Source organism: Cydia strobilella, chromosome 4, assembly GCF_947568885.1.
Source record: "Cydia strobilella chromosome 4, ilCydStro3.1, whole genome shotgun sequence".
Classification (NCBI taxonomy): domain Eukaryota; kingdom Metazoa; phylum Arthropoda; class Insecta; order Lepidoptera; family Tortricidae; genus Cydia; species Cydia strobilella.
Window position 1 is genome coordinate 23,026,165 of NC_086044.1, and position 26,734 is coordinate 23,052,898.

General features: G+C 37.4%; 2 protein-coding genes across 3 annotated transcripts; one reads left to right on the plus strand and one right to left on the minus strand.

The window, feature by feature from the left end:
• Positions 1-4,707: 4,707 nt before the first annotated feature.
• On the minus strand, positions 4,708-16,691 carry LOC134740813 (sentrin-specific protease 1-like). 2 transcript variants are annotated; one of them, XM_063673434.1, is made up of 7 exons: positions 16,344-16,454; positions 16,177-16,271; positions 15,858-16,108; positions 12,004-13,085; positions 11,460-11,646; positions 9,067-9,294; positions 4,708-7,602 (listed from the first exon to the last, which is right to left on the minus strand). In XM_063673434.1, the coding sequence occupies exons 1-7, from the start codon at positions 16,382-16,384 to the stop codon at positions 7,441-7,443; spliced, it is 2,046 nt and encodes a 681-aa protein (XP_063529504.1). In that variant the 5' UTR covers positions 16,385-16,454; the 3' UTR covers positions 4,708-7,440. The 2 variants fall into 2 exon arrangements, with proteins under 2 accessions (XP_063529504.1, XP_063529503.1); XM_063673433.1 differs by lacking the exon at positions 16,344-16,454 and adding an exon at positions 16,469-16,691 and having other exon boundaries at positions 4,717-7,602.
• Positions 16,692-16,905: 214 nt separating this feature from the next.
• LOC134741193 (dTTP/UTP pyrophosphatase) lies at positions 16,906-20,863 on the plus strand. The gene is made up of 4 exons (XM_063673967.1): positions 16,906-17,170; positions 17,250-17,491; positions 18,565-18,711; positions 19,455-20,863. The coding sequence occupies exons 1-4, from the start codon at positions 17,081-17,083 to the stop codon at positions 19,591-19,593; spliced, it is 618 nt and encodes a 205-aa protein (XP_063530037.1). The 5' UTR covers positions 16,906-17,080; the 3' UTR covers positions 19,594-20,863.
• The last annotated feature ends 5,871 nt before the right edge of the window (positions 20,864-26,734 follow it).

Sequence of the window (26,734 nt, forward strand, 5' to 3'; positions counted from 1 at the left end):
TTTCGGGCAAGACTTATCAGAGTATCCTGCATTTCCTAATCGCTTTTAGTCTTCATTACGCCGCCATTAGGGTATTTAGGGTAAGAGTACCTAACCTTACCCTTAAATAAGGAAGGTACTTATCTACTTACGCTACGCACATTGCGAGTTTATTGCTTGTGGTGTGTCAAGGCTAAATCTGTGATAATGTTGTTAAAAGTGTGTCTACCAAAAATTCGCTTTTGTGAATTTATATTCGATATATATTAGTGACATAGACGTGGTAAAGATGTTTTTTTTTGATAAGTAGGTATATACATGTTTCTCAACCTTTCTGAACTTTAAACAAATCTTATAGCCATGAATCATGAATGATTGTTATTTTGATACAAAATTTCGTATATTGTAAGTAAATAATTTGAAGTCGTTAACAAAAAATAGATAAATAAAAAAATGTGTAATTTCATATTCTCCTCATTTATTTCTAGATTTATTTATTACAAAATACTCGGACTATTACTAATGGAAACGAAAACAACTTGAATGATTATAACTTAGTGTAACTTACATTACATTAATATTACAAAATACGGTACTTTACAATAGGAATAACATTACATTTGACAAAGAAATGGGGAGAAATATATACACTTTCTACCTTTGGCATTTCAATCATACAAATTTCTTTCAAAAGAAACAGCTCATGAAAAGAACATTCTGTCTCATTTACATTGTTACTAGTAAATTTTTAATCATTTATATATAATACAAATACAAAACTGGATTTAGAGGCAGATAAAATTACCAATAATTTTCCTAAGTTTATTTAGTTTTTCTTACTAACCTTAATAGCGTGTTTGTTTTATGATCAACTTCAGTTCCATAGCTTTTATTCTAATTAAACATTTCGTCTACCAAAGAATCTTACCTCGCTAAAAAGCGCTTATAGCAATAAGTATGAATAAATTATATTTTTAATACACACATCAATATCAAACCTAAATCACTCAACACACCGTCTCCCCTATTTCTTTGTCAAGATTCATTAAAGGGTTCGAATGGATATGAATCTTGATAATTATAATTATAAATTACCTGAGAGGAATTCACCGCAAGATATTTTTATTCAGTTTGAAAAAATCACCCAATAATGATATTTATCAAGGAGAATAATTATCTTATTACGAATCCTGATTCATAAATATCATATACTCAGTTTGATCGCAATCCAACGAGTTTTGCTGGTTGATAATATGATAATAAATAATTATCTGATTTATTATCAAACTGGCCAGATGTAGCTCAAAACCGGGAGGAGTGGAAGAAGAGGGGGGAGGCCTTTGCCCAGCAGTGGGACACAATAGGCTCGTAATAAATAATATAAATAAATATATATTATCAAACATCGTCTTCATTTAACGTAAGTAGAGTCAGGCTAACGTGACACATTCGCAATATACAGATATTTAAAGCACAAACTATGCTTATTTTGGAAAATCATTAATAAATAGTGGTTAAGTGAGACAGGACTCTTTTTTGATGATGTTGAGTTTTGCTCTGAAAATGTTTCATGTAAGTAACTGTTTACAACGGGGTCCCTTTGTTTGACATAATTATTGAGTCATAATGTAATGATTGTCATATTATCATTAGTAATAATTCCGAAACCGTTAACTTTTCAGGATTTTCCTCGGGTTATCCTATAAATAGGTTAGGTTAGGTTTGTTTTATGGCAATCCTGAAAAGTTACGCGTTTCTGAGAAAAACCAAATTATGACTAATGATAATATGACAATCATTACATTATGACTTTCAATAATTATGTCAACATAATGATAAGGGCTGAGCTGTCCGTTTGCAACATAATGATAAGGGTTTTGTCAAACCATTTAGCAACACTATTTTGTGAATTAATGATATATCTTAAATACGTACAGAAATTTATTTGAGAAGAATATTACAACTAAGGTGGCAGTGCCTTAGTCTTTTAAATTATACAAATTAAATAAAAGCCGCTAATATTCACAGAGTTGATAAGCCTGCTGATAAAGTTGAAACGTGTTATAAGGATGAAACATGTCACAAACTTTTATTTATGTATAATAATACACAATGTGTATATGTATACATTGTATATATATACACATTGTTTATTACACAAGTTCACATTGAATAAGTATTTTTAAGTGCTGAAATGTCTCAATCTAGTAAAATAAAATAAATCATAAGATCATAACGTTGAGTGCAATTACTAAATCATTCTTTAACTGGTTTTTTAGTTTTTTTTCCACAACTTTGGTGGAAAACTAAGCATACTGTCCGCCTAATAGTAAGCAAAAACTAAGCTTTTTGACTCTTACATCAAGATTAGTTTCTAATATTTCAATCTTTTGTGGACTATGCGGCCCCTGTCCATTGGTGTTTTTACAATAATTACACATTAGATGAAGTAGGTACAAAAAATTACAATCTAGATAACTGTTATAAATTTACAGCTTTCAACGTTTAATACAAAATTTTGAACTTATTAATTGCTCATGAAATAAAACTATGAAAACGGATTATATCGCGTATATTGAATTTATAATACATCCCGACGTAAAAATCAGGTAAAGAAGGAAGATTTGGAGGCTATACGGCAGGATGTTTCGTCATTATTACGGAAAGCCAAGCCTCCGAAAAGGAATTTGCCTAGAGATGAATTGGCCGCGTTGAAAACGTTACGCGATGATCCAGACCTTACTATTCTTCGAGCGGATAAGGGAAATGCGACGGTTGTACTTAATACTTCAGATTATAACCAGAAAATTAGGGAATTATTAGCGGATACTACAACCTACAAACATGTAAAGACGGACCCGACTATGAAAGTATTGAAAACCACTAAAGAACTAATTGGTGATTACTCGGAGAGCCTTGATCTGAATGTTGCAAGTTTAGTTCCTGACTGCCCCGTGCCTCCAAAGTTGTATGGGTTGCCAAAAATACACAAACCTAGTGCCCCACTACGTCCCATAGTGAGCCAGATAGATGCTCCCACATACAAATTGGCTCAGTACCTCGCGGGAGCCCTCTCAGCATTACGTGGTAACACTAGCACGCATACAAAGGATTCTTACCATTTCATCGGTGAGATTAAAGACCTAACATTGACTGATGATGAGATCATGGTCAGTTTTGACGTCCAGTCGCTATTTACAAGCCTACCGGTACAAGACTGCATTGAAATTGTCAAGAAGAGGTTATGTGAGCAGAACATGTCAGAGGAATATGCTAAGCTGTTGGAACATTGCCTTACATCTGGCTACTTGCTATGGAATGGTGAATTCTATCTTCAAGTCGACGGCGTGGCCATGGGGTCTCCGGTGTCTCCAGTAGTCGCTGACATCTTTATGGAGGACTTCGAGGAGAGGGCACTCTCATTGGCTCCTGTGCGACCGAAGATATTTAAAAGATACGTAGATGACACTTTTACTATACTTCCAAAAAGTAGTGTTTCAACTTTCTTGGATCACCTAAATTCCATCCATAGCAAAATAAAATTTACTATGGAGTTGGAAAAAGACTGTTCTCTCCCCTTCTTAGATGTATTGGTAAAAAGAAATCCTGATAACACCCTAGGTCGCACTGTGTATAGGAAACCTACTCATACTGATAGGTACTTAAATGGCAAATCGCATCACCATCCCAGTCAACTTGTTACAGTAGGCAAATCTTTGTTTCAGAGAGCCCAGAGGATATGTGATGACCAGCATCTGGCCGCGGAGCTCCAGCATGCCAGGCGCGCGCTCCAGGCAAACGAGCTCAGGATACCGCGGGTCAACCAGAGGTCCCACATTAAGATCCCCACAGTCGAGCGCAGGCCTGCCATTCTGCCTTTTGTCAGGGGGGTCACGGACAGGATCAGCCACATCTTGAAGCGTGCTTCTATAAAAACATATTTCAAGCCAATGAAGAAGATGTCACAATTCCTGAGGCCTGTAAAATGCAATACCCCTCTACAGACTGCAGGAGTGTACAGGCTGGACTGTGAGTGTGGCCTATCATATGTCGGGCAGACGAAACGGAGCATTTCCACTCGGGTGAAGGAACACATAGCTGATGTCAAGCACCGTCGACCTAGGTCTGCTGTCTGTGAGCATGTCATGGATAAAGCCAATCACTCAATCAAGTTTGATAAGCCTCTGGTTCTTGCCAAGGAGAAGCGTTACATACCCAGAATGCTGCGCGAGGCCATTGAGATTAAGAAATATCCAAACTTTAATAGGGAAGATGGCTTTTCTCTACCACCAGCTTGGGATCCTGTAGTCCACCTGATAAAGGAGCAAGCGAGACATAGACTGTGAGACCGTAGTGTTGGATGATGCTGGACATTCTGATGTTTTGAAAAGATGTGTCCCGCCGAGTTTGTTGCCGGTCCCATATTGGGATACCCTCCTACAATTTAGGAGGGAATTAAATCTTCTCGGGTCCGTGGTGTAGGGTTGGAGCCGGCATAGTTTATTTTTATCGCGTATATATATATATCTTTACTTGAAAAATAATTATAGTGTATAACTAGCCTTATGAACCGATTTTGCATGTACAACCAGCCTTAAAGTTTGTAGTCTATGATTGTTCATTATTTTAGTATGTGGGTATTTTTGCATTTTGTAATTTTTCCTCAGTCACCCGTTGACCACGAACGCTGTAAAGAGTTCGAAACGTCGGGATGTATTATAAATTCAATATACGCGATATAATCCGTTTTCATAGTTTTATTTCATGAGTAACTATCGCGGTAACCGAAGACAATATTATTAATTGCTATTTGTCAAACTCATTAAAATCACCTCAAATAAATTAAAAAACGTTCATACACTCATTATAAGCAGTTGGCATTAACCCTTAAATGCATGATTTTTTTTTGGTTGGAAAAAATGATTTTAATAAATAATGTTTAAGCTTTTTTCTGTTGAATCTGTGAGCTGTCCAATGCTTTGTATACATTGGGCAACAATATGCATTTAAGGGTTATATCTAGGCATCGTAAACTGCGAGCAAAATCCATTGAAGTACTAGGGTTGTTGACGTTGTTGTCAAGTCAAAGTACGTCATTTTAATGGATTTCGCTCGCAGTTTACGATGCCTGGTTCTATCCCATAATGAACAGGGTGAATATAATATTTCTTGGTACTTATAGAAATTGATTTTAGTATAATTATTGAAATATGTCAATGCAAATGATATGGATTGCCTTCGAATTATTTTTCATTACAAAATTAGTTTGTTCATTTTTAGTTGTCTTTCACCTTTTAATGTTTGTCCCTCTCTAATTCCCTCAAAGGTTAGCTGGAAGAGATCTCTATTAGGGATAAGTTTGCCTTTGTATATTTTGTGTAAACTTGTTTATGTGTAACAAAGTGACATACATACATACATTTTTAACATTTATTTGAGCCAATGAATACTAATAGGTGCATTGGATAATTTCGGAAGAAACTTGAAAACTGAAGTATCTACTGTACTAAAAGCACTTTATTTAACACTTATGCATCTGAAGGTACCTTATTAAGTGCTGCTGGAGTGCTTTTAGTTTAGTAGATATGTGTTTTAAAAGTTTCCGAACCATTTTCCGAAGTGAATATAACAGAATAGGTTTATCTGAGTGCATAAAAGTAAAAAAACAATTGTCTTATAAGCATAAAAGCAGAAATACATTTAATGTGGTTTCCAATTTGAAATTGGCTGATTAGTCCGTAAATAAATTAAATGTGGTATTTTCTATAAAAAGGGACCTTGTTGTCGATGGCGCTTACGCTATTAAAAACGATGCTCCGATATAAATACAATGCCGCGCGACGCTGTGCGGCGTAAGCGCCATCGACAATAAGGTCCCTTTTCATAGAAAATGCCCCAAATGCTGATGTTACACTTATTGTAATACATACAATATTACTTAGCTCGTAGCCTACCCCAAAAAAACCGTCTTTACACCTAATGTCAAATCACTTCACTGGTTCACTGTAGAACCTACAACATTTGCGTTTTTGACAAAATTTTAATTTTCAAAGAACTTTCTGTAGGTTGATTAGAGAATTATGTAGGCGTACTGTTTTATTAAGCATGATTGTATTTAATTTTAAAAAAGGAGAATAACTACAGAAAATGCTCGTAATAAATAAAACTTTGACAAACACTTCATGCAAATGTTTCAAATCCAAGTAGAATTTACCGAAAAACCATTACACTGATTACGGATAAAGGCCATAGACGCCAGTCATTAAAGATGGCATATTCACTTCACTAATGATTTTAGACTGTAAGTTCACTGGTTTTTTTTATATAACACCTTTATTCCAATAAATATAAAGAAAATAAATAACACTATATTGCCCATTCACTTTATTGGTAATCTGTATGGATGGAGTCACTTTAGGAGCGTAAAGTTGTACACTTGAGTAAGGTTCCATTATTCATTTATTTCATTCCATTTCCTCACAATGTGGAAATATATTTCCTCCGGTTTTCTATACACTGCATCATGTGTTAACTACACAGTAGCCATCCAGTAATCTTTAGCTGTCTTACGGAAGAGGTAAGGTATTTTTGTAATTTTCTCATCCTTGATATGTGAATTTTTTTCACTAGTTTGCTGTCTGGATCTGCCATGAAGACTCTGACTACAGCAGTAGTTATAGTATGAATCTTCTCACATGATTACGGCTAAGACTTTAATCCGTGCCACGCGCTCAGACACAATGGCCGACCGCTCGCACAAAAGAAACAATGACTTGTTTAACAGATTAGGGTCTTGGTAGGGGTGCGAAACTCCTCGCTTCGAGCAAACTCGGCTCCGTTCGGCTCAGCATAGCTCCGAGCAATTATTAGGGTTGGCACAACTTGACGTCCCTTTGCGTGCATGACCATTGACCACAGATAAGATAATGACTTGAATTTAGACAACCCTAAATAGCCGAAAGGGATAGTACCATATATTAGAAAGGGATAGTATGATTAAATCCTTAACCGCTGTCAAACTTCGGTTTTGTAGGAAGTTTCATTTTCGTACTATTATTAACCGACTTCAATTTCATAGGAGGAGGTTCTGTATTCGGTTGTGGCTATTTTTTATTCTGTGGTCTTAGGCGTAAAAATCATTTGAGTAGATTCTACTATTATAATGATTTTTCAAAGTTGCCTTGCGTACTTGCGCGCTCGCCTTCAAAATGTACTGGTGCTTCTGTATGGACACGTGTCACAGAATAAGTAGTAGTATTATCATACAGAACGGCCACGCCCCGCCCCGCCCCGACTCGAATGACCTCGCCCCGCGACAGCAGATTGACGGCCGTTTGCCGGCCGCTCAGTACTATTTTTAAGCAGTTCACACTATGACTCGTGGCGCGTGTACAGATGTGCCGTTCACACATGGAAACGTTGCTTCTGTATGGAGTCGTGTAGTGTGTATGTGTAGTTTGTTTACAGCAACAACCGTCCAGTGAGGATCTCCAGCACCGCCTTGCGGCGCAGGTAGGGCATGTGTTGCTGCGAGAAGGAGTAGGGCGCGCCTCGGGCCGAGAACTCCGCGAACGTGCACGAGAACATGCCGCAGTCGCTGCCGTTCATCTGCTGCGGGATGTCCTGCAATAGGGATGACGGATGTTCAATTTTACAACTAAATCTTGTAAAATAGATAGCAAATGAGAAATTTATCACAATAATGTGAATATTAAAATAATATATGCTTTAAGTTATGTTAATTAATTGTATAAACTCAAACTAAACTAAACTCATTCGAGTCTGGGTTACCTACGAGACAGGCTAAGCCTAGTGTAGGAACCAGAGTAACCTGACTGTATTTTTCTATACCAGGTACATTTTGTCAACTGTGTTTAATTTAAGTTAATCTTAACAACCCTGAAAATATTTTTGTGTACCTACAATAAAAAAAAAAAAAAATTGAAATTGAATATGTGACATTTTCAACCAAAAGGTACCACATTGTCGCTTGTCAATAAGGTTGATTTCAAATTGAAGCTGTATGGAAATAGAGCCTTATTGACAACCGACAATAAGTACCCTTTTTAGGGTTCCGTACCTCAAAAGGAAAAAACGGAACCCTTATAGGATCACTCGTGCGTCTGTCTGTCCGTCTGTCACAGCCTATTTTCTCCGATACTACTGGACCAATTAAGTTGAAATTTGGTACACATATGTAATTTTGTGACCCAAAGACGGACATGTAACGTAAACAAATGAATTTTAAACATGGGGGAACACTTTTGGGGAGTAAATGAGAAAATTAAAAAATAAAGTTTTTCAAACTATATCGTGTTACATATCAAATGAAAGAGCTCATTGTGAGAATCTCAAATATATTTTTTTATAATTTTAGGATAAACAATTTAGAAGTTATTCAAGAAAATAGGCAAAGAATGACCCTTCCCCCCTTTATCTCCGAAACTCCTGGATCTAAAATTTTGAAAAAAATACACAAAATAGATCTTTACCTATAGATTACAGGAAAACCTATTAGAAATTGCAGTCAAGCGTGAGTCGGACTTTATTACATAGTTTTTGATCTGATCCCTACGGGTTTTTTTAAAGACATTTCACTCACGTTTCACATAAAAAATACACTGTTTAAATTGTGTAATGTACGGAACCCTTGGGACGCGACTCCGACTCGCACTTGGCCGATTTTTTATTGAAAATGGCACATATGGAAATAATACTAAAATACAGGACCTGAAAGTTGCAAAATTTAAGTTATTTTTAACTTCCAAAAAGTAAGGGGACTATTTGATTCCAATTCCATACATTTTATCCAAAACTAGTTACCTAACGAATTATTATAATGCTTAACCATTTTTTTAGGGTTCCGTAGCCAAAGGGTAAAAACGGGACCCTATTATTAAGACTCCGCTGTCAGGCTGTCCGTCTGTCTGTCACCAGGCTGTATCTCATGTACCGTGATAGCTAGACAGTTGAAATTTTCACAGATGATGTATATTTGTTGCCGCTATAACAACAAATACTAAAAAGTACGGAACCTTCGGTGGGCGAGTCCGACTCGCACTTGGCCGGTTTTTTGACATAACTCACCTTGCTTAAACACTCCAGTCTCCACCCATTATCATCAAAAGGCTGTCCCTTCTTGTCTTGGTGTTCATCTTTCAAGTACTGCAGTAGGGCATTGAGACACGGCTGGTTTTTTCCTCCCATACTGTCCAGGTATTGGATCTTCTTGGTTCGGAAGTCGACCATACTCATGCACCAGTGGACGCCGAGATGAACGGGGACCACCATGAGGTCGTGCGCGAATATGTCCACCTGTAGCGATAAATAGTAATAATAAAGTATATTTTACTTGTTAATTAGATAATTCCACGAACAAGTTTGGGAACAAATCAAATTATTTTATTAAATATTTTGATTTGTGTGTGGCGGGGTGGCCTAGGGGTTCATGGCGTTAGCCGCGATAGCTAAAGACGCCGGTTCGAATCCGGCCTTCACCACTGGAGGGCTTCGTCACTTTTTCTTTAATATATGTCATCTATTACAGTTTTTAGATAATTCCAGTGAGGGGTATATATATACTATACTATACCTTTTACTCGAGAACAACACATTTGTAAGCATACAAACATGTACAATTACACACTAACACACACACGCGCACACACACACACACACACACACACACACGCGCACACACACACACACACACACGCGCGCGCGCGCGCACACACACACACACACACAAATACACATACATACAAACAAACACTCGCTCACACGCAGCAACATATACCTAGTCGGCTCATAAGTTCTGTCATATACATAGTATCAAATAAAATCAAAAGTTTAAGTTTATTCCGTATAATTTGTACAGCGTTTGAAAGCTTATAAACTAGAGAATCTAAATGTATAACATTTATTCAAAATGACCGCCATAATTATCTACACAGGCTTGAAGTCTTCGTGGCCAGTCGTCAATGGATTCACGCACCACTTTCATGTCGATATTGGCCACTGCCGTAGCAAGAGATTTTTTCAGCGAGTCTAGATTTGCATGAGGTTTTGAGCACACCTTTTCCTCTAAATACTGCCATATTTTATAGTCTAAAGGATTAAGATCTGGGCTAGAGGAGGGCCAATCTTCATGCCGTATAAAGTCGATTTTATTGGAGGCGAGCCAGGCTTGTGTAGACTTTGCCTTATGGGCTGGAGCAGAGTCCTGCTGGAAAACCCAATGCTGGTTTAGAAACATCGTATGGGATAGTGGTTTCACAATATTAGTCAACACCGTGTCTTGGTACACTTTGGCACTAGTTTTTACTCCTTTCTCACAAAAATGCATACTAGTGACGCCCGCATAAGAAACTCCCAGCCAAACCATCACAGATGAAGGGTGATGACCTCTTTGAATACGGGGAATGCTATTAGACGCTTCTTTACTATTGCGAGCGTACACTATCATTTTGTTTATTACAGTTTCGTATGTCAAAAATTTTCTCGTCCGAAAACAGTATACAACGGTGCTTATTTTTAGCGTACTTCTTCAATAAAGCTTTAGATCTTTTAAGCCTTAAAGCTTTAAGCTGACCATTGAGAAGATGGCCAGTTTTCCGTTTATAACCACGAAGTCTCAGGTCTTGATTAAGCACTCTTTTCACCGTGTTTTTGCTCAAACCCATCTGGAGGGCCATAACTTTTTGTTTCCTAGCGGGATTTCTGGCAATGCGTGCCCTAATTGCTTGTACAACCGCTGGAGTCCTAGCTGTACGCGGACGACCGCTTCTTTTCTTGTCATTTAAACTAGAGACCTCATTGTATCTTTCTATGGTACGATACACAAATCTTAGAGAATTTTAAATTTTCAAGTAGCTTAAAAATTTTAGTCGGCGAGTGACCACAACGATATAGTGCAATTATTGCGGTACGGCTATCTTTAAGCGTCCACTCCATGTTGAAGAAAACAGAAAATTGCAAAATTATACTACTCAAATATTTAATAAAGATTCGAAATTCAAATGCAGAACGGTTTTTGTTTTAGGAGTTCCAAATTTAAATTTTAAAGGCCAGTGACAGAACTTATGAGCCGACTAGGTATGTTAAAGTATGCACAGCTATCTGTAAGTTTCAAAGTAACTCTGTACAATTTGTACCAATATATACCTAGATTAAGAAACTAGTATAACGAAACTGGGTCCTGTAACACAGGGTTTCCTAGCTCAGGACACAGGGCCGTGATCTATTGTATACTCAAATTTGCAAACTTTTTTCATTTTTTCATTAATACAAATAAAAATCTATTCTATTCTAAATATTTGCACTACAAAGATCACCAGACCCAGGAGCTTCGACTCCTCAAACTCTAGAAGCCGAACTTTACCCTTCACTTGTTATTCAGAGTCCTGAATAATTGATATGTGGGGTTACGGGACTTCAGTCCTCGGACCCTAAGCGCGTTGATTCCTATACTGATATCTCACCTTCCGTGTCCACCGGCGGAGGCCTGCCTGGCCGCTCTGCATGAGCTTGGGGTAGAAGAAGGTGTTGGCCGCGTATGTCCGGGGCAGCTCCGCGCGCTCCTCGCAGCGCTGCATGATGAGGTTCATGTAGAAGTTGATGACCTCGTCGTTCAGCCAGTTCAGGCCGCTCAGCGTTTGGAGGTCGCGTCTGAAAAACAATATTTTGTAAGTTTGTTTATCACATTTTAAAACTGGGATACAATGGGTTCTTTTGTACAGAAAAGGTGCAACCAAAGACACGCAAGAATGTTCATGAAACTCTCAACTCCAAAAGGTGTATATTTGCCGACAGAAAAAAAACCTTAGTTTTAAATCTAGGATTCATTTTTGATTGTTACTGACCCGATTTCGCAGTAATTTTAATTTCGTATATGTACCGAATTTAAAAACGAGGTAGCTCAGTCGTAGAATAGTGGTAATAAACAATTTGATCTTTAGAATAAATCCTGGCTAATTTAAATGCTTTCTACACTGTAAAAATAAGAAACTCATCGAAATACCATACCTGTGTATTCTTAAATTAAATTTCTCTATAATCAATTGTCCAGATGGACCGGGGCCTATGGCCCTATTGATCAGTTTCTCTTGCTCCGGAGTCAGCTCCGGGAGCTCTACAGTTGGCTGGGGCTCCTCAATGAGACTCTCCGGTATGCTCAACTCATATTTCAACTTATGCTCTAAATGTGCCAACTTCTGCTCATAGTTAACCTTAGAAATAATGTCAGATTCGCGCCGCGCATCTTTTAACTTCTCTTGAGTTTCTTGCCTTTTTTTTCTATACTTAGAATCTATTTTTGCGAGCCAATCCGTCGAGGTCACGTCTTTATCTCTGTACGAGTCTTTTAATGAGTTAATGGGGTCGATTCTAACTGAAGATGAAGTGGATGATTCTGAAGGTACTACTTCCACTTCAGAATCTGAAGAGTTGATTGATGCAACTGTAATAGGATCATATTCTTTAGATGCTTCGCCTTCTCGCTCCGCTAAAAGACCTTTTTCAACTAATCTTATTTCATTTAAAGACTTCCTCTGCGCTCTTTGCGTATTCCGGAACGACGCAGAATCGTCAGCTATATCTACTATATCTATTGGCTTAGAGAATGAAACTGGTTTCGTTGTTCCCGCTACTCTTCTAATCAACTCTTGGTAATTTCTCTTCTCATCTAAATTGAATATTCCCGATAGTGTTGATCTAATGTTTGATCCGTTGGTGTCTAGCAGTCTACTCCGCGGGAAGGTTGAGGGTTTCTGTGGTTGCATCCACTTAGGAATGGCTGTTTTCTTATTAGTTTTCATGATGCCAGCTGGGGCTTTAAACTGAGTGTAACTTCTAGGTGACATGGGACGTCTGTCGTTCAACTTTCTGCTTATCCTGTAGTAAGGTACATCTTTTGTGGGTTCTTTTCTATAGTTTTTAGTTACGAAGAATTTGAAGGGCTTTCCCTGGGGGTCGGAGACTTTCTTGACAAATATTACGTCATTCTCAGTTTCCTCCTGGTCATGGTTCTCATCTTCCAGATCTATGTACACTTTTGAAGGTTTTTTAGATTTTCCTGGCGTGGATGGAGAGCAATCCACCCATGTGACCTAAAAATAACAATATTTGTGAAATGTATAAACTTAGTGTCTACTTTAGCAACTGTTTAGAATAGAATAGAATTGTTTTATTGCATATCACATTACAAACATGGATGGAATAGAACATAAAGGTATACATGTGACACCCTGCAAGGGCACAGCAATATAAGAGGGCTACAAGTAGGTAGGTGATTTGATTACAATTATTTTACACATTTCATTAAATTAAGAGTACACATACATTCACACCAGGGGTCGGCAACCTTTTAGCAGCAAAGGGAAGGGCCACATAGTAAGCAAAGATAGATATAACTCCGTAATAGATGGATACAGTCTAAGGAAAAAACGTGCCTCGAAAATCAAGAAAAATTTGATTCTCGTTCAGAGGGCGCTACTAGTTTTGGCCTACAGTCGTATAGATACGCATATCAGTGAAAGAACATGGGTCAAAATCATAAAAATAATTAATGCAAATAAAAAAAATCATTTATCTATATTTAAATACATTCTATCGTATTTTTATAAATCTTCATTTTTAGTTTTAAAGTGTGTCGACAGATGGCAGTGAATTTACTTGGGTTACAAAATTTACTATGACAGTACCGCTCTAGTATAAGTTACTCTATGTAGTAAGTAACGAAATTGGCGCGACCCGCACTTTGTTAATATTTATGACTTTATCAGATCGTTTGTCACATATATACAAAATAGCCAAGGAGGCTCGCGGGCCGCAAGTGAGAGGTTCGCGGGCCGCCTGTTGCCGACCCCTGGTTTAGACACATTTAGTAGTTAAAATTGTAGAGTTAATAGTTCTAACAATGTACAGTCAGCAAACTTATTTGCTGTCTGTACAGTCAAGGGCATAAATAAATATACATTCCCAGTTTCAAAAATATGTGGACGCCTTACACCTTGGACAATAAAGTCGTGTTCACATATTTTTGAGCCATTTGTCAGATCGATATTTTTGCCTTTGACTGTACATTACAAAATAAATTAGCTGATTACAATATTCAATGCTATAGATCCGTGGTTCCCAAAGTTGACACTGGGTCCAACCCACTTAACAAAAACTGCCAAATTCAGGACCCAACTTTTGGCAGTCTTAAAAATGGGACATAAAATATTATTGGTAACGCTCAGATTCTCTAGTAGTAGTTTCAGGGCCCACCAAATATTAGCTCTTGGTTTGGGAAATGCTGCTATAGATGGTGATTTAAGAGTCCCCGGCAGGCTTGGTTACATACAAACATAGTTATGCTCTCATTTTAAAACAACTAGCTAGATTGCTCTGAAACTTTGTACTTAAATAGGATAAGGTATATCTAGGTCTGTCCTTCACAACAACAAACAACGAAGAAGAGGTAGAAAGGAGAGCCAACATAACCTGGAGGAAATTCTGGTCACTACAAGAAATCCTAAAAGGCAAATACAGCTTAAACCTAAAAAAGATAGTGGCAGATACATGCCTTCTACCGAGCCTGCTCTATGGGTGCCAAACATGGACTTTTACAGATAAAATAAAGAGAAAGATAAGAACCACCCAAAGAGCCATGGAGAGGAGCATGCTCAACATAAAAAAGGTACATCTATAAGAGAAAAAACAAAGTTACAAGACGCACTAACTCAAGCCCTCAAATTAAAATGGCGGTGGGCAGGACACATCGCACGGAACAAAGATCATAGATGGACAATATTGGCAACGAAATGGAAAGGCCCTATTGGCAAAAGGAAAGCCATATAAACGATGGCTGGACGATATAAAAGAAACTGCAGGGAAAGACTGGCTAAACAAAGCTGAAGACAGGCAGAAATGGAGAGAATTGGAGGAGGCCTACACCCAAAGAGGGGTCCAAATTAAATAAATAGATAGTAAATAGAATACATAAACCTAACACTAACTACTAACTATAAGAAACGTCACCCGTTGACCACAAACGCTGTAAAGAGTTCGAAACGTCGGGATGTATTATAAATTCAATATACGCGATATAATCCGTTTTCATAGTTTTATTTCATGAGTAACTATCGCGGTAACCGAAGACAATATTATATAAGAAACTTACTAACCAATATGCTAAAACTTCTAATGTAAAATAATTGTAAATTGGAAATAAAAGGCTTTTTTATTTATTTATTTTTATATCTAGGTCTGTAATTAGTTTATGTAGGTTCAGATACAATAGTAAAAAAAAATACAGTGAATTTAAGTTTTTCATACAAAACTAGTTTCTGCTCTTTTTGTTTGTTTTATATACTAGTAGCTATATAAACTAATTACAGACCTAGATATACCTCATGTCATTGTATATGCAAAGTTTCATTACAATCCAACATAGTTTTAAAATGAGAACGAAACTCAGTTTGTATGGGAAGGTGAAATTCGGCCGGCCAATTCATAAATGCGGCTTAAAAAATACTCTATTATTTTATTATTTAAATTGAGTCCTTATAAATATTATCCTCTTGTAATATGTCAATTTGTTTTTAGCATTGAAAACCATAAAACTGAGTACTTACATAAGCCACTGGAGCTCCAAAATAGCTTAGTTACGAGTATAGTTGTAAAAAAATTGTTTTCCTAATTATTTTTTACACTGCAACCACATTTGAGAATCTCTGTTTTGCCCTATGGTTGACTGGTAGAGAATGCCTTGAGGCATTAAGTCCGCCATTTGTACGTTTTTTTAAATTGTGCATTAAAGTATAAATAAAATAAATAAGCATTGAATTAAGGTGTTTTCTAGATATAAAATAAATATTGACTTATACTCCTCATACCTCTTCCTCATCATCGTCGTCATCATCATCATCAACCACAGCATGCATTACAGGTCGCACTGGGGTGTGCATTCTAGGCTTCCGCAGTGGAGTAGCCGACTCATGGCCCGTCACATCCACTAACTTCACCGGCACAGTTCGGCCTCGGCTGCCTGAACGATTCATCTCCAGTGGGGTTGATGTGCTAGGGTGCCCACTCTCTACTTGTATAGGAACATACCGAACGTTGTTTTCCTTCTTTTCCCAGGCATCTAAAACAACAGCATGGTTATGAAACTAATAGTAAGACGCGAATACAGTATTCTGAACTTAATCTCACCATTAGAAGACATAACGTCGGGGAAATTGGTGCTTCTCAGCTGCTTGAGTCGCTTAAGTGCCGGTGCCTCGTCGCACAAAACATTGTCATCCGTCCTGAAAGAGAACTTGCTGTTAACACCGCACCGTTTCCAATGCGCAATTCGCGTCCATATGAAGATAACTTACTTCCAAAACCTCGAGGCTACTTTTAAGGGTATTTTGTACATATTTTCCTTCGTATTTCAGCTAATAAGATTGAGTTTTCACGGTCTTTGCCGCCATAACTAAAACGTTGTAAACAAGTGTCATACCTGTCTCGTTTGAAGCTTGTTCTAATGGCTGGGTCATCTTCATCACACCAACGTAGAAGACTGCGCACATAAGCCACAATGGACTTCATCTTATTAAAATTATGTTTCCATCACCATTTGTAGGTTGTATTTCTGTTTAAAATGCGAAAACGACGTTCGACAAAAAGAAAAGCACAACGACACCGTATCCACCGATTCGTTTCGTTGACGCTAATTACATTTCGTTGAAAACCGATTATTTCCGATAAAAAAACCGGTTTTCTATTTTTTTTTAAAGGATCGGTGGCGCGGTTATAACGATGGCTTGAACAGTTTTTATCCAAAGGAGTTTTCATTACAACAAAGCTTGAAACGCGTTCGAAGTTAGTAATGAAAGACGCCTTAAGACGCCCTAAAACTGTCAGTGTCGTCAATGTCAACCTCGTGTGATTGTGGAATCAGGAATGTGGATTTTGGAGTCGAAAATACAAAATATTGAAAGTGGTCTCTATTTCTGACTAAACTATCCGAATGTTTTAGAAATTTTAAAATCGAGGCGTCCTGCACATTCTATTGACCTTTCTGTCACTGCGAATTTTTAACTTTCGTTAATTTTTATAACGCGTTATCAAAATGTTACAACCAGTTATGCATGTTTTGAAGCAGAAAAATATTATTCTAGCTTCAGGCTCGCCTAGAAGGAAAGAGTTGATAGAAAATATAGTAAGTATATCTTGTTAGTAAATTTAATTTTCTGTTTACGTACCGTCATGGTAATTTTAATATGTGAATATTGTTTTAGGGGTTAAAAGTAGGATCGTGTCCATCTCTATTTGAAGAGAACCTTGATCCTAAAAGTTTTAAAAGTTTCTCGGAGTTTGTGGAAGAGACAGCGCTGCAGAAGGTTCTAGAAGTTGAGAATCGTCTGATTGGGCAGGGCAAGGCTCCAGACATTGTTATAGGAGCGGATACTATGGTGACTCTGGATGGAGAGATGTTTGGGAAACCTACCTCTGAAGCAGACGCTTTTCAGATGTTGTCAAGGTTGTTAGGTTTGTTGGTTATATCATTAAATTTCATTATCACATTTTTTAAACTTTTTATTCAAAATACTTTGCTAAGTTCCTTATTTTTTTTAGTTTAGCTCCTCAAAATAGCTTAACCAAGATATTTTCTTTATTTTTAAACTTAGTGGCAGACATAAATTTTATTTGATGTGACATTCATTCCTATTAACTAGTATCCTATTACATATATCCTGTAAAAATTAGTGCTTACGTCAAATCTTGGGATTAGTTGTCAAGCGGACCCCAGGCTCCCATGAGCCGTTGCAAAATGCCGGGATAACGCGAGGAAGAAGAAGATTCATTCCTATTCAGACTTTTAGTGTAGAATTGATATAGGTAGTCTGTTTTTTAACTATGAAATACTGCCTATAGGAAATAGTATGGAGCATTTGATTCTTGCTTAGAAAAGCCTTCAAGAATTTATTGATGATATCGAAGAAACATAACAAATAAAAATCGTCGGTCTGCCTCTATTCACACTATTCACAGCAATGTAATGCGCATAATAAATTCCAGTAATACATTATATTATTATTTTAGCTAAGTATGTAGTAATGTTATGAATAAGACACTGATGAAATTAGGATTTTACATTGCAATTTGAAATATTTTTTTTTCTACCATACAATCATCAATAAATTGAAATAATAACTATTAATAATAAACTGACAAATCAATTCAATTAATCATTTACCAATATAATTATTTTTGACGATATATTATTAGATTTAGTTTTAAGATTTGCGGTCATTTATTTTATTTTAATTTAAATTGATTACTAATAAGTAAATGTAATTAGCCTAGAATAATATTACTATTGTGTGCCCTTACAGGGTGTCATGATCTGACTTTATATTATGTAACACCTATTGTGTACATGACAATACAATAAATAAATGATAAATGATAAATGTATGGTAGTCTAGTACTTTATACTTTAAAAGACGGACATAACAAAAAAACTTATGGTCTCTCTTAAATACATAGTTGGGTTATATATTACATAATTTTGGTGGTACAAGTAATTTTTCTTTAATTTTTGAATGGCAGATTGTCAGGGCGGGGACACACAGTATACACTGGAGTGGTGGTGAAGTCCATGAATGAAACAGTGAAGTTCACCGAGAAGACTGATGTTATATTTGGCAAACTGAATGCAGACCAGATCAACGGGTACATTGCTACTGGTGAACCTATGTAAGTTAGAGTTGATGATTCACGGTTAGTTTCACTAGACTTATATTGACCGGGATATAGACCGTGATTACCGTTGAAAGTGAACGCAGCCAACGCGCAAGAATGAGGGTAGACCGAGTGCTGTCTACACAACTTACACCCACCCGCTATCTTCAGTCACCCGTGAACATGATGCATGTAACTGCGTCGAAATATCGGGAGCTCATAAATAATTTAATACAAAAGGTATCCAGAGTCATAAACCGAGTTCTCGGTGTTGAGTAGAATTTGATTTATTGGAGGGAAATACTAAACTTTACAGTCCTAAACGGCTCAAAACAGCTTAAACTAGGATCAGGTAGACCATGTTGGTAATGGTGACTCAAGTTAAGTTTAAATAAATTTAAAAAATCGAAAAAAAAAAATATTTTTTTTTTGCAAATTTGACCGAAACTTATTACATTTTCTCCTTCTTTTGGCCTTAGAAAGGCGTAAAATCTTTCGGTTACTTCGTGAACACTTTGTATCCGAAATGTCAATCAAAATTCGATTCTAAAATTAAACTCGCACTGCCGTTTTTTGCCTGGTAAATACACTCCTGGGATTCCTGGAGTTAATTCTACTATGTTTATCACTCCATCTTATCATTCGTTATTTAAACTTTCTCGATCTCACCTCCAAAGAGCACCTCGAAAGAGCCGCGGTTTCCCGACCCCTGATCTAATCTAATGTTATCTTCACCTCGTTCTATCTTATCTTACCAGGGACAAGGCTGGCGGCTACGGCATCCAGGGCGTGGGCGGCACATTCGTAGAGCGAGTCGAAGGAGATTACTTCACTGTAGTGGGCTTGCCTCTCTACCGGCTCTGTGCCGTGCTCTATGACATACATAAAGGCTTATAGCTCTACTGTCAGTGGACCTTCTGTGGACGATAGTACATTAATAGTGTAGAGTTTGTAGGAAGTATTTTATAGCCAGAATTAGAGTAATTCTTCTTCTTGTTCCTCGCGTGCTCTCGGCATTTTGCCACGGCTCATGGGAGCCTGGGGTCCGCTTGGCAACTAATCCCAAGAATTGACGTAGGCACTAGCTTTTACGAAAGTGACTGCCATCTGATATTCCAACCCAGAGGGGAAACTAGGCCTTATTGGGATTAGTCCGGTTTCCTCACGATGTTTTCCTTCACCGAATTATATTTCGTACATGAGTAATTAACACCAATTTGAATATATGTGTACACTGTATAGCTTTTTAAATGTTCGGCAACGCGCACGTGACACCCCTGGAGTTGCAAGCGTCCACAGGCTATGGTAACCAGGCAATGGTTTATTTGTCACTCGCGTGTTATTTATAAACAAAAGTAGCGAACTTTAATTCTGCGTCTGACATTAATCCATAATGCAATAGTTTCTTTTCCAACTTTGTATAGTAGTAGATTCAAACTGTATCAAATCAAGGGGTGTTGGAATCTGGTACAGAACAATCCAAGATAGACCCTTGTGGATACCCTGGTTTGATTCTGCCAACCTCTCTAGAAAAGTGTTAGTCTCAGCTTTCCGAGTCCGGTCCGGACACATCCCTACAAACAAATTTCTGTGCATGATGGGTGTTAAATCGTCACCACTGTGTGCAAACTGTCAGAAGACTGATGACTTGTCTCACGTGTTGTTGGAATGCGTCCGGAATTCGGACTTGAGAAAAAGAATTTTTGGTAGTCTGGGCTCCATGCACAATGGACAGATCAATTGTTGGTTGGCAGAGCCTATATCGGACAAAGCAATCAGTGTTTACCACTTTATTGACCTCTCCCTTGAGTAGGGAACTATGATAGCACCCATCAGGCTGACATGTTCACCTAGAGTGTCCAAAGCCTCCATAAAAACCAGATTAAAAAAAAAAAAAACTATCAAGTAAGAAGCATTTGTACCTATCTGTTCAAAACAGTAGGTAGGTTTTTTTTTTCATATACATATTTTGTTTGATTCCAAAGCATACCTAGTTGTTGCTGTGATAATGTTCATACTTGACTAATTCTTTGTTGTTGTACAATTCATGTATATTATTTGTGGTATTTTCTATAAAAAGGGATCTTATTGTCGATGGCGCTTACGCCATTATTAACGATGCTCCGATATAAATACAATGCCGCGCGACGCTGTGCGGTGTAAATCGACAATAAGGTCCCTTTTCATAGAAAATGCCCCATTTGTTTTTATGTTATAAGTGTAGAAATCATAAACAGACATAATTAGTATGACTTGTTGTTTTATATTTTGTAACCCCTACGAATCTATGCGAGGTGTTCAAAATGCGTTAAATGTTAAAATATGTTCACGACTTGGCGCGCCTCAGGCCCTGTTTATACTTTGATGATTAAGTTGATTAGTGCGAGTTATATTAATACACATGTTACTTGCGTTTAGTAGCAAATGTATGAACTATAGTTTGTCAAGGGACGGTCTCATTTCGGGCGTAGACGCAGAGAGTCATACTGTCTTTGTCTTGCACTGGTGCTGGCGCCCAGAAGAAGAGGATGAGTGTAGTTTTTTTGTTCTTATTTACTGACAACTGACAAGATTTGCTTGACCAACTATAGGTATATGTGTAAACAGGCCCATAATATTCCTTTGTTCATATAGTTTTTTTTTCTATCTGGCTTTTACTCCCTGCAAATTTGCACAGAGTGAATTTGCCCATGTCGGTTTTTGACTTTCACACGTGAGGAGAATGTTCGGTATTCTTGGGAGGATGTGGTTCATATAGTTATATAGTACAGATATTTATGATAGCTGTGTCACAGTCACGTGACGTGAGTACGTCTCCACCGTACCTGAATAGTCAGTTAGCCACATCCTCATTGTGAACATTCTCAAGCTCTTACAATGTTTCTGGATTAGGGTTGCTAGCTTAACCTGGCTACTGAACTATTTACTAGCGTATATAAATAGTTAAATACATTTATATGAACTATTAACAAGCTTTTATTAATTACCTAAAGTATCGCTGAAGCGACATGGTGGAAAAGAATCTATGCGATCTGTGCGTCAATATATTGCCGAAAAATAGCGCAGGACCAAGAAAGAATAAGAATAAGAAAACATTTATATTGCCACACAATAAAAGAGAAATTACAGGAATATACAAAAACGGAAAAAAAAGAAAAAAGAAAAAAAAAATGAAGATGTTTTTTTAGGAAAGATGGGATATTTGCGTGGCCAAATCACATTTTTGGGTTGGGTAGCTGTAGCTGACAGCAGTGACAGTTTTCTTTATTGGTCCAGCGCTATTTTTCCGCAATATTGACACACAGATCGCATAGTTACTTTTCCACTATGACGCTTCAGGGATACTTGGGGCATATTAGCAGGACTTTCGTTCACCACGACAAACGCCTAAAATCCAGGCGGGTCCACACGGAACTAGCCACCGCGCGAGGTAGCTTTGTCTGTGGAGACGTGCCTCGCCCGAGGCATTGCGGCCGCGAGTGCTTTTGCTTCGCCCGAGGTATTACGTCTAGTACGTCTACACCGAGCTGTTTCGCGCGGCAATTTCCTCGCGAGGCTCGTTATCTGTGGATCCGCCTAATTAATCTGAATCTTAAAAGGAATAACGGATAACCGCAGAAACTTGTGTCAACCCTGCAGCCGAGTTACAATAGAATTGGATGATGCCTTGTTTCCAGCTTCCTGCGTTCACATTCGCAATTACGGCCCTAAGGTACCATCGTCACCGTCTATCGACCATTCCTATACCTTATTCCCACCAGTTAAGGTCTAACATGGCGTATAATTTGTTGCCGTTAGTACCTTTAGAATACAAGTGACTAAAAAAAATATAGTAGGACTTACATCGTTTAAAATCAGGTTACGATTTTACGAATGGTCTTAATAGTTGTCAACTACCTGTGTAATTGCCTATATACAGTAGGTATTTAATATCCATGTATTTATACATCTACTTTAATATACATAAAATACGTTGAAATTAATTAGATTAAATTTTAAACTACTATCGTTACGATCGAATTAACTTGACGCGTTGTGTGTAACATGTCCGTTGGCCAATCGGATTATCGGACGCTACTTGGCTTAGATACTTTTATCACCATCTCTCTCTCTCTGTGGTCGCTCCCTCATGACTGAGGATCGTGGTCATCAGTGGATGTGGATGCTCCACACCTGGTTCTTGTAATCTGCCTCCATCGGTGCCTGTCCATCGCGTCTCTGACGACCGAGCAAAAGCTGGTTGAGGATGGGGCCCCCTTTACTTGATCGCTCCATCTAGTTGGAGACCGTCCTCGGCCTCGTTTGCCCTCCGTGTTTCCAACAATGATCAGCGTTATCACCATAAGGGTGTCCAAATATGTATCTCAAAGAAGGCAAGCTGGTGGGAATCGAGTTCTATTGACGACGTATCGCTGGTGTCACATCAAAATCAAAAGGTACCTACTACTGAACCTTTTTTTTATGAGGGCTACAGATATCTACTGTTTTGCCTTGAAGCCCCGGGCCGCAAGATGAATTTACTTAAAGGTGACGTTCGTATAGTATGGCAAGACTGCATTCCATTTTACTAGATTTCACTAATCGGCGTTATGAGAAAACTGAAATAACTAATTGCAACGATATGTACAAATCATTTAAGTAAATGAGTCAATATTACAAGTATTTTCAACTGAATTGTGAGAACCTATTCATCGGCAACGTTGAATCGGTCGTAGTTTCTGTTGAATGGCAACCACAATGCAGCTCTCGTCTCGAATAACATTCCTGCGAGGAATCAGGTGAATCAGTGCATTTGTTGTGCTTGGGAAAGAATTCGCTGGTTCCATTAAAATAAGAGGAATTTAATGCATTTAATAATGTGCTAGGTATTTTTGTAAATATAGACGGGTACAGGGTACTGTAATTGAACGTCTCGGACGTGGACGATGTCTCATTATCAGGAAATAATTAGGAATGCCAAGTCGGTGCAGAGTTAGGTTGGTCAGTCATATAATAAACATTAGCAAACCTTAATGGTACATTTATTATCTTGAGCATTTTGACCTCATTTTATTTTACCACTCATCAATAATGTGTCAGTCACTGTCAATAAATTTAATATTGAAAATTTAAGACTGTGTCAAAAAATGTGTAATTTTTCGTAAATAACGCGGGTGCATCGTGTGACTATCCTGTTTCTGTGTAAGAACGAATTCAGGAGCCAATGTAATCTGTGAAAGTGAAATCATGTAACTAAACTTATACAGCGGTAAGTTCTCTCGGTTTTAGGAAGTATAGTTTTCAGCATTATGTAGGACTAATTAAATGTGCCCCACTGCAGTGAATAAGCTTGTAGCAAAAATGATGAAATTTTTACAAAAACATTAATTATCAATCTATTTGTATTTGTATTGTACAGATAACATCCAGTTGTTACATATATCAACGAAGGTGACAGTGCTAGATGCAAAACAGGTACACTCACTTACTTACTCATGTACAAGCTAATTTGCAACTAGGAAGCATGTTATCGCTATGAATACATTCTGTTCCTAGTTCCCGCTCGTTACACTGCACTGTAAGATATACCTAGTACCTAGTTGCGGCCATAATGCATGGGAGTACGGAAGATGTTCGTTACGTAACGTCTAGTGATGTGAGATGGTGACATCATTTTTGTTCGTTTTTTTAGAAACCAGATAGTCGTATCAAAAATGCGATACGAAAGATGTACCGCAACCATGAATCTAGTATAACTGGATCGGTCATGAGGGGCGAGGGGAAATGACCGAACGGGATAGTCTTTTGTATCTTTCAGTAGGAGTAGCAGAGAAAGCGCTGTTATAGTTTGTCCTTGTCACAGTGTCACTTTTTTTTATTCCCCACCGTAAATTTAGTATAGTTTATGGTGGGCAGAGAGCGAAACTTTGGTGCCGATGACAGACGTATGACGTTAAGTCGCATATAGGATGTTTATTTATTTTTTGGTAATTTATACAAAAATTAAACATAAATTGGTTGTCTTTTCCAACAATCTTGTTTTTAACATGACAAAGACAGTTATACGTGGCCAGTACGTATAAAAACTCTCAACTCAAGGTTCAATATCAGTAAACTAAAGAGGCTAAGTAATAAGTTGTTATTTGATTAAGTATCTAGATAACAACACACTGTATTTAGCTTGACGTCATACGTCTGTCATCGGCACCAAAGTTTCGCTCTCTGATGGTGGGCTACAAATCTACTTGACCAATCATATTGTTGCATTGCGTATGTTTTGTCCGTTACGGGTTCAGGCGTATAGCTGATCTATGTAATGCTAGGTCTATGACCGCAACAAAAGAAAGATACAACAAAAAAAGACCTGGAGGTTCATAAATTATACATGTTAACTGAAATAAATACAATTTTAACTAACGAATATCTATATCAGAATATTAGATTAAGAACAGCTATCTGTGCTTATGTACTAAAACAACTTACGTTTAAGAATCATTGTCGATAGTTTCGATTGATTAGTCTTACATAATTTTAAGGTTCTAATGAGGGCTAACGCGTATGAATTCGCCGCTAGGGGCGCTAGTGTAGATGGTGGTATTTTCCATAGTTCGAAATGTCAAATGTCACTTGTCACTTCAATGACTGACAGCTGTTCTTTAGTCTTTTGGACCACCATCAACAGAGGGCGCCAACTGTTGAGCAAAAAAACGATAGCCCTCATTAACTTTCAATTGGCATATACATAAGATACCTACTGAAATGTGTACCTACAATTATTAATCAAAAGATCGCTTTTTAGCGACCTGTGTTGTTGTTTCCTTTTTGCATAATTTTCTTCTATTGAGGTGTGTAGTAAGAGCATTTGTATTATATTGAATTGTAATACATCGAAATCGGTAGGTAGGTAGATCTTTGAAATTTGCAGATCTTTAATAGACGTCGCTAAAACTCGGCTCTTATTAAGGGGCGTATTTTGGGTTGGTTCGAATAAAATCGATTACTAGGATTTCTGCTAATTATCTCCATGAAACGAGGCTTTCTTCTATCTCAAAATGTAGTTTTTTTCCTTAATGGCTATGACTGCATATTATATGAAAATCGTTTTTAGGTTTTCATCGTTATAATCATAATTTTAGCCTCTTTTCACCCACTTCTCAGCAAGGCCTCTCTTTTGTCGTATTATAATTCTTAGTTCTCCTCTCACACAAGCTTTCTTCCTTTCATCGATACCTAGGTAATCAACTCCGACCGTCCCATCTCTATTCTCATTATTTTTTCGACATGTCTACGAGAGCTAGTGATGGCACTTGTTCGGAATCGGCAAAAACGCCATTGTGCTGTGGGAACTACAGATTCAACACCTGTCTCGCCCCATTCGGCGTCTGTAGGCTACGTCACGCCCGCTAAATTGCGGTTTAGGAAATAATTGTTACCTATTGAATCAATCATAACAAGGCAAAAAATTTAAGATTTATTATGGTAAAATTGCTCTCAACTTGTAGGTAGCAAGACTATTTCTTTAGAAAGCACAATCAAGTTTGAAGTAACTTTAGGCGCAATTCGTAACCTGATTCAGAGCAACTCATTAACTAAAAATAAATCCTAAAAATAATTTACGTACGTATAGGTATAGTACCTATGCAATTTAATAATTTGTTTTCCCTTCACTAGCTCGGAAAGCCGTCTTTTATCCTTTAAAACAAGCGGGGAAAAACACATTTTATCCACTAGTGGGGAAAGTAATTTGACCTTGGATAGAGCGTGTTTAAGTAGCTTGACAGATAACAAAACGTAAAACGCTCATAATAATGGTTCGTTCGATATTAATTATCATTAGATAAATGATTTGAAAATTTAATAAAAAATACCAGATTTAGCTTTATTTAATGATCTTAAGTCATAAACCTTAAAATTCCATAATAAACGTTTGTTTTTTAATAATTATGTTAAATATAATTCTGAACGCACAAGTTAAGTCGATGCAATTTCAAAACGCATCATTGACATTTCATACGTCAGAAATGTCAACATTGTCAACAAAAAAATTTTACTTAAAAAC

What these genes read in the sequence shown, in the direction of transcription:
- LOC134741193 (XM_063673967.1), top strand. Translation starts at nt 17,081, where the DNA reads ATGTTACAACCAGTTATGCATGTTTTGAAGCAGAAAAATATTATTCTA. An exon ending in AAGAGTTGATAGAAAATATA is followed by an intron (nt 17,171 to 17,249) that starts GTAAGTATATCT and finishes ATATTGTTTTAG; the next exon opens with GGGTTAAAAGTAGGATCGTG. An exon ending in GCTTTTCAGATGTTGTCAAG is followed by an intron (nt 17,492 to 18,564) that starts GTTGTTAGGTTT and finishes TTTGAATGGCAG; the next exon opens with ATTGTCAGGGCGGGGACACA.
- LOC134740813 (XM_063673433.1), bottom strand. Translation starts at nt 16,557, where the DNA reads ATGAAGTCCATTGTGGCTTATGTGCGCAGTCTTCTACGTTGGTGTGAT. An exon ending in CGACGTTATGTCTTCTAATG is followed by an intron (nt 16,109 to 16,176) that starts GTGAGATTAAGT and finishes CTGTTGTTTTAG; the next exon opens with ATGCCTGGGAAAAGAAGGAA. An exon ending in GACTGGAGTGTTTAAGCAAG is followed by an intron (nt 7,603 to 9,066) that starts GTGAGTTATGTC and finishes TCCCTATTGCAG; the next exon opens with GACATCCCGCAGCAGATGAA.